Genomic DNA, 6,986 nt, shown 5'->3' on the forward strand with positions numbered 1-6,986 from the left:
CCCTGAGGACACACCCTGGACCTCTTGCCTACTCTCCCAGGGTTTTACCTTTGGTTCTAATTCTGAAAAAAAAGAGGCAAGAGACACCCTGTGGGACAGGGTGACCCAGCCCAGCCTCCCTTGTGGACTGGCCTCACCCCTGCTTGTCCTTCCAGAAGCCTCTATTAGACCAGGGAGACAGGAAGGTTTCATGAATGGTTTATTGACAAATGGTTTCCAGGGAGGAGGGGTGCAGTTCTGGGACTTCTCAGCTCGGAGGGACCCCAAGGGTCCCACCAGGGCCGCTGTCAACTATGCTGGTTCAGCCGGAGCCTGGCAGCTGCCGCCCCGCCTCACGCGTGGTCTCCCGGCTTCTGCACCCCCCTGCAGGCATCGGGGTGTCTCTCGGCCCCGGGGCCAGCTTCCCTCTAGGAGTCCGGTACTTGTTCTTCTGACTATACAACAGGTTCCTCTGGAAAAGGCGAGGAAGGCGGCCATGGTACAGCAGGACCGCCAGCACCATCCCTGCAAGAAACCGAGGGTCAGACCACAGGCCCGGGAAGCTCATGGGGGCCTCCCCACCAGACTATCTGTGTGACAGGGGATCCTACAGATCAGGACCTCGGCCAGCCTGCATGTCTCTATCTGGGAGCCCTGGCCTGCTCTGGCTTTTCCGCAGAAGAGGGGACGGCCCATCAGGAGCCCGTGTCCTTCCAGACCACTCTCTGGGGACCCGGGCCCAGCATTCCCTGTACCAATGTCCTGAGCCACGTGTGCGGCCTGCTTGACCTCCTTCCTCCCAGGACTGCTTCCTGAGAGTGACCTGTCATCCATGGGGATGGCTGTTTTGGGGGTGTGGGCAAGAGTGGAGGTGAAGACCAAGGAGGGGAAAAGCAGGGGGACTGAGGGCAGGAGCAGGGCCTGGCCCTTGGTTCCCAGGTTCTTCCCAGAACTTGCAGACAGAGAATCCTGGATTCCCAAATTGCTGCCCTGGTCACGGGCAAGGTGTTGGCCATGGCAGGAGAGGGGAGCACATTTGAAGTTTCACGTGAACCCATTAAGGACACAAACTGTGGTGTGTGGGCCCCAAGAAGGTCAGGGGTGGCCTGGCCAGGACCGGGCTCCATGGACACCCAGCCACCGTGTCTCCCAAGAATAGTCCCGGGCCCGCACACGTCCATGTTTCACTCGCCGTGCCTCTCTTACCTTCAGCGGGACGCTGGGACCACCCCTGCCCAGGGAGGTGAGTGACGAGCTCAGGGTCCCCTGGGCACACGTGTCCATGGAGAGTCACAGCCCAGGAAGCCACCCCCACTTCCCATGCTCATCATCAGTGGCCAAGCTTCTCCAAACAGACAGGGATTCAGTAAAGGGCATCAGCCCACCAGCGGGGAAAGACCAACGCCACAGGGGAGGTTGAAAAGCAAGGGGACAACAAACACGTGAGTGGGACCCAGGGAGCAGAATCTCCAGCCTGCAATGCAGAAGGCTGGAAGGCAACCCGCTTCGTTCCACGGAACCCCCAAGTTCCAGAAGGGCACAGCCCAGGTCCCCTGGATGTGGACACACCCCATGCTGACCTGCAGGGCATGCTGTACTGTGTGTGATAAGCTCAGTGGCCCGGAGCCCTGTTCCTATGGCAGTTCCCATCCCGACCATGGAGGGAGGCAGAGAGAGGCGGTGGCCTTGGGGCAGCAGGAGCACCCCAGCGGGGGAGTCCCCTCCCTGGACAGGACAAAGTGGGCATGTGCACAGAGGGTGCTGCCCTCCCAGCCTCTTCCCCGCTCCCCCCACGAGGCCTCCAGAGGAAACCCTTGTGGCTTTGGACTTCACAGCGGCAGTTATGGAGTCTGAGGCTCTACTGGGTTGAATGGCGTCCCCCCCAATTCATGTCCTTCCCCAAACCTCCAAATGTGACCTTATTTAAAACAGCATCGTGGGGCGCCTGGGTGGCTCAGTGGGTTAAAGCCTCTGGCTTTGGCTCGGGTAATTACCCCAAGGTTCTGTGACGGAGCCCCACCTCAGGCTCTCTACTCGGCAGGGAGCCTGCTTCCCCCTCTCTCTCTGCCTGCCTATCTGCCTACTTGTGATCTCTCTCCCTGTCAAATAAATAAATAAAATCTTTAAAAAAAAAAAAGAATAATAATAAGAAGAAGCATCTTTGTATCCTTGAGCGGTTGAACTGATGAGGTCACACTGGAGGAGCGTGGACCGAACCCCAGTGTGGTTGGCGTCCTACCACGAGGAGCTGCAGAGATGGACTCACAGCAGATGCCACGTGAGGACAGGCAGAGAGGGGAGAGGTGCAGCCACAGGACAGGGGACTGATGGCCACTGCCAGAGACCAGGAGGTCAGGGAGGGGCCCCGTCAGCCCTTAGAGCGAGCAGGACCCCAAACCCACGTGTCTGAGTGCTCACCTGGACTGTGTGCTGAGCGCTTTGGGGCCACAGGCGCCAGGAGACAAATGCAGAGGCCTGGGGCGCCTGGGTGGCTCAGTGGGTTAAGCCGCTGCCTTCGGCTCAGGTCATGATCTCAGGGTCCTGGGATCGAGTCCCGCATCGGGCTCTCTGCTCAGCGGGAAGCAGGCTTCCCCCTCTCTCTCTGCCTGCCTCTATGCCTACTTGTGATCTCTCTGTCAAATAAATAAATAAGTAAATAAATCTTAAAAAAAAAAAAACAAAAAAAAACTACGGTTGCAAATGCAGAGGCCACAGACCCCCACATACAGGAGAGGGACCCCCCACCCCGACTTTAATCCATGGCCCGACACGCCATCAAGCTGGGTCAGAGAGACACATATTTCCGACTCTGAGGTCTCCAAGATTGCGGCCAGGACCGTTTCTCAGGGCCCCCGGAGCCATGCTCTGCCACGGAGGAGTCACCCAGGACCAGAAACGAAAAACGAAGAAGAAGCTGTCCAGGAATTCCTGAGTCGTCCACGCCCCTCGGGCCACACGGACCCCGCTGTCGAATTCGTGACTGAGCACGAGAGATGGGGACGTCCCTGACCAGGGGGAACAAGCCTCGGGACCCCAGGAGGCTCCAGGCCCGCAGAGCTGTGGGGGCGGGCTGTGTGGGATCCTCGGACCCCCCGCGTTCTCATCCAGTGTGCGCACAGATCTTTGCGGCGCCCCGGCAGGCAGGGTGGAAAGCGCATGCCTCCTATCCACAATGTAGAGACACTGGGGTGAGTCAGGCCACACTCGGGGGCCTCTGGAGTGATGTGCGGCCCGGGGGGGGGGGTGACTGCTATGTCTCAGACCTTGCTCAAGTGGACCGTGAAGTTACCAATCGTAACCCCAGCCTTCTCATCACTCCAGGGACCTCTGGCTGTCCGGGAGCCCCTGGGGAGGCCAGGGCTGTGCTCCCCAAGAGGGAAGTGGAAGAACCTTCCAGAGCTCCATGGACGCCACAGACCCATCCACTAAGTATGGAGAGTGAGCGGGGAGCCCAGGGGCTAAGACCAGGTGCTGGTAGACCCCAGGGCAGGGTGGCCTGGACGGGCTCCGGGCTCCGGTAGCTCCTGCCACGGGTGCCCCAGATCAGGGTCTATGAGACGCCCCCGGGCACATCCATGAGGCTGCCCTCCCTGCCCTGCCCCTGTCCTCCCTGGTTCCAGCCCCTCATAACCGCATCTAAACCAAGACGGGCCACTCGGCCCCACCCCGATGTTCCTAATGGGAACTGAGAAGGATCCCCCCCCGTCTCCTCACCTACATCAGGGACCCCAGAGCTGGCCATCCCTGAATCGACTCCCCACCCGTGAGCCGGACCACAGGCATGTCCACCAGGAATGCTTCGAGTGTCTTCCCAAGCCACCATCCACGGATGGCCCTGCCTACTGCCCGCAGTGACCCTTACCCGTCAGAGGACCCAGCCAGTACACCTGGGCATACTCCAGCAGGGTGGGCCCTGAGCACTGGAAGGTGACTGAGGCAGCCAGGGCGGGGTTGAAGAAGGCGGATGTGAAAGGCCCTGCTGTGGAAGGAAACACAGACGTTCCTTGTGGAGCCCTGTCGGCAGCCGCCTCTCCTTGGGATGGAGCCCTGTGCTGGGGCCAGGAGCTCAGCCCATCCTGACCCTTGTGCTGATGGGGACACAGGTGGGAGGGCTGTCAGCCAAGGCCAGCTCCATAGGATCAGGGAGCAGCCAGGACAAGAGTCTTTCCACAAACGTACACCACCCTCTCCCACCACTTTCCCCGCCATCCACCTGTCGGAGGTTGTCCTTGAGAGAAAGGGGGACACAGACAGAGATGGAGAGAGAGAGACAGAGATGGCGAGATGGGGAGACAGACAAGGGCAGAGACGGCAACAGCAACAGCAACAGCAGTGAAGTTCTGAGCCCAGAGAGGAAACAAGAGAAGGGAGGAGGGATGGGGAGGACGAGGAGACATGGAGAGAGCACGAGGGTCCCTTTGCCCTGGACCAGGTAGACCACAGCCAAGAAGCAGCGACCTCAAGTGGGCCATATAGGGCCTAAAGCTGGCGGTGGAGACCAGGCTCTGGGGGCAGTGTCCCGGATGGCTGCAGGGCTGAAGCAGGAGCTCCCCTCGTCTCCCCAGGGCTGGAGCCCAGGCAGTCTGGACACAGAGCCTTGCTGGCAAGTCTCTGCTCACATGTGCCTCAGTTTCTTCACCTGTACGTGGGCTTTAGCAGCACCTTCCTGGGCACGCAGGGTCTGTCCTGTGCCAGAACGTGGACAGTGTCTCAGGAAGTCAGCCCTCAGTGCTGATTCTTTCCCTACTGGGCCTAGACTGCCCCAAATGCACACGTGGGCTTCCAGTTGTAGCCCTAGGCCTGAGCAAGCATGAGGCACCCACTGTATGACCTGTAGCACGTCCCACAGCACACCCTCCCCAGGGAGCCCACTCCCAGCCTCCTGTCCCTCCCAGCACACCGTCCTCGGGGGTGGAGGAGGCATCCGTGCCTGGAGAGCCCTTCTAGTGGAGCAGATCCCACAGACAGAACTACGGTGGAGTCCCCTGGGGAGTTAACGACAGCTTCGACCTGGCACCTTAAGTTCTGGCCCAGCTCCATCCCCATGTCCAGGGATAGCTGCGACGTGAGGTCAGCAGCCTGGACATCCTGCAGCTGAGCTCAGCTCTCCGCTTCTCCAGCGAGGTGGGAAGGACAGGTGGTGTCCATGGTGGCCGAACGACCCCAGGAAAGCTTGGTCCAGAGGCCCAGGGCCCAGGCATAGGCATGGAGAATGGGAGGATCAGAGGATGAGAAGATGGGAGGATGGAAGGATGGGAAGAGGATGAGAGGAGGATGGGAGGATGGGGGAGGATGGGAGGATGGGAAGAAGATGGGAGGATGGGGGATGGGAGGATGGAAATGATGGGAGGAGGTTCAGAGGATAGATGGGAGGATGGAAGGATGGAGGGAGGATGGGAGAGGATGGGAGGATGGAAGGATGGGGATGGGAGGAGGATAGGGGATGGGAGGAAGATGGGAGGATGGGGGATGATGGGAGGAGGTTGGAAGGATGGAAGGATGGGGGAGGATGGGATAGGATGGGAAGAAGATGGGAGGATGGGGGATGGGAGGATGGGGGGAGGATGGGAGAGAATGGGAGGAGGATGGGAGGATGGGAAGATGGGAGGAGGCTGGGAAGAGGATGGGGTATGATGGAGGATGAATAGGGGATGGGAGGATGGGGGGATGGTGGGAGGATGCTGCCCTCTCTGGAGACATTTGGAGCCACTTGGGAAGGGATGGAGAGGGGAGGAAAAAACAGCAGGACCTGGGACTCTTGGAAAGGGCGGCAGAGGACTCCAGAGCTTCCAGACCAGAGGGTGGGCTGGGCCTTAAAGAAATGGCACGGGCAACCCACCTGCCCCGGCTGCAGACCTCCTGACATGGACAGGAACATTTCAGAGCACGGAGTGGCCCAGCTGGGAAGGAAGGCGCTGACCAGGGCCGAGGGTCCCACCCCACTGCACTATGTCCAGTCCCACTGGCCCCCATTCTGCCACCACCAAGTTCCCAGAAGAGGGCTGTCCACAGTCCCTGGGGGCCAGTAGTCCCCCTCAGCTGCCGTCTCTGTCCTGGGTGTCCACACGGATGCAAAGGCTCCAACATGTCCCAGGGAGTGCAGCCAGGTCTCACCTGTGTAGGCCATGAAGGTGACCAGCAGAGCCGTGAGGGGCACCCTGTAGACAGGCAGAGTGTTCCGGAAGCAGAGGAGGCTCAGGTGGAAGAAGAAGGCACAGGCGCCTTCCACCAGCATGCCGTGGGGCACGGACGTGCGCAGTGCTGAGCTGCAGTGTGCATCCATGAGGCTCTGGAGGACATGCAGGTCGCTGAGCTCCCAGGCCCAGTAGCGCCGAGTCAGCATGCCGGCCGCCTGCATGCCCAGTCCCTGGGCCGCCAGTGCCAGCAGCGTGCAGGGCATAGAGGCCTCGGCCAGGAGCAGCTCCTGCAGGGACACGGTGGGGTTGGCTGCCGCCCCATCGCAGGTTGCCCAGTGCACCAGCAGGAGCAGGAAGAGCAGCGTCAGCAGCAGGTCAGGGCCGAAGCCCCCCGCCCAGGGGCCCAGCTCCACCAACACCCGCATCTCCAGGCAGCAGGCCCCCAGCTGGGCGGCGCCCACCGCCTCCCGGGCGAAGCTGGCATAGGCGCCTGCCGGGAGCAGGGCCTTGGACAGCCTCCTGGCTGCCTGGCAGAGGGCGAAGGTGGCGAAGAAGAAGGAAAGGGACACGTTCAGACCGGCCATTGGCTTGGGGGCTCCCTGAGGAGAAGGGCCGAGCGGGACGCCTGAGCTGACGTGTCAGGGCCCGATCCAGCCCCAGCCCCAAGGACGGGGCAGCTGTGGGAGACGCCACCTGGGCCGACAGCCCTGCGAACGCCACACCTGTGCCCCTACCTCTCACCGCACCTGCTGCCGGCCTGGGAGCCGAACCAGGAACTTCCACAGCAGACGCCCTGTGGCCAGGCGTCCTCCCTGGGGCAAGAAACACACCAGGCCCCTGCCCGCCCAGCTGCAGGGGCTGGGCATGGGC

General features: G+C 61.3%; 1 protein-coding gene across 1 annotated transcript; it reads right to left on the reverse strand.

Moving 5' to 3' along the window:
* Window positions 1-301: 301 nt before the first annotated feature.
* On the reverse strand, window positions 302-6,700 carry LOC123950258 (aquaporin-12-like). The gene is made up of 3 exons (XM_046017970.1): window positions 6,094-6,700; window positions 3,842-3,958; window positions 302-504 (listed from the first exon to the last, which is right to left on the reverse strand). Exons 1-3 carry the CDS (start codon window positions 6,698-6,700, stop codon window positions 302-304), a joined length of 927 nt encoding a protein of 308 aa, XP_045873926.1.
* Window positions 6,701-6,986: the final 286 nt, after the last annotated feature.

This window comes from Meles meles, chromosome 9 (genome assembly GCF_922984935.1).
Source record: "Meles meles chromosome 9, mMelMel3.1 paternal haplotype, whole genome shotgun sequence".
Lineage (NCBI taxonomy): Eukaryota > Metazoa > Chordata > Mammalia > Carnivora > Mustelidae > Meles > Meles meles.

What these genes read in the sequence shown, in the direction of transcription:
- LOC123950258 (XM_046017970.1), bottom strand. Translation starts at nt 6,700, where the DNA reads ATGGCCGGTCTGAACGTGTCCCTTTCCTTCTTCTTCGCCACCTTCGCC. An exon ending in CACCTTCATGGCCTACACAG is followed by an intron (nt 3,959 to 6,093) that starts GTGAGACCTGGC and finishes TTCCTTCCACAG; the next exon opens with CAGGGCCTTTCACATCCGCC. An exon ending in CTGGCTGGGTCCTCTGACGG is followed by an intron (nt 505 to 3,841) that starts GTAAGGGTCACT and finishes GGTTTCTTGCAG; the next exon opens with GGATGGTGCTGGCGGTCCTG.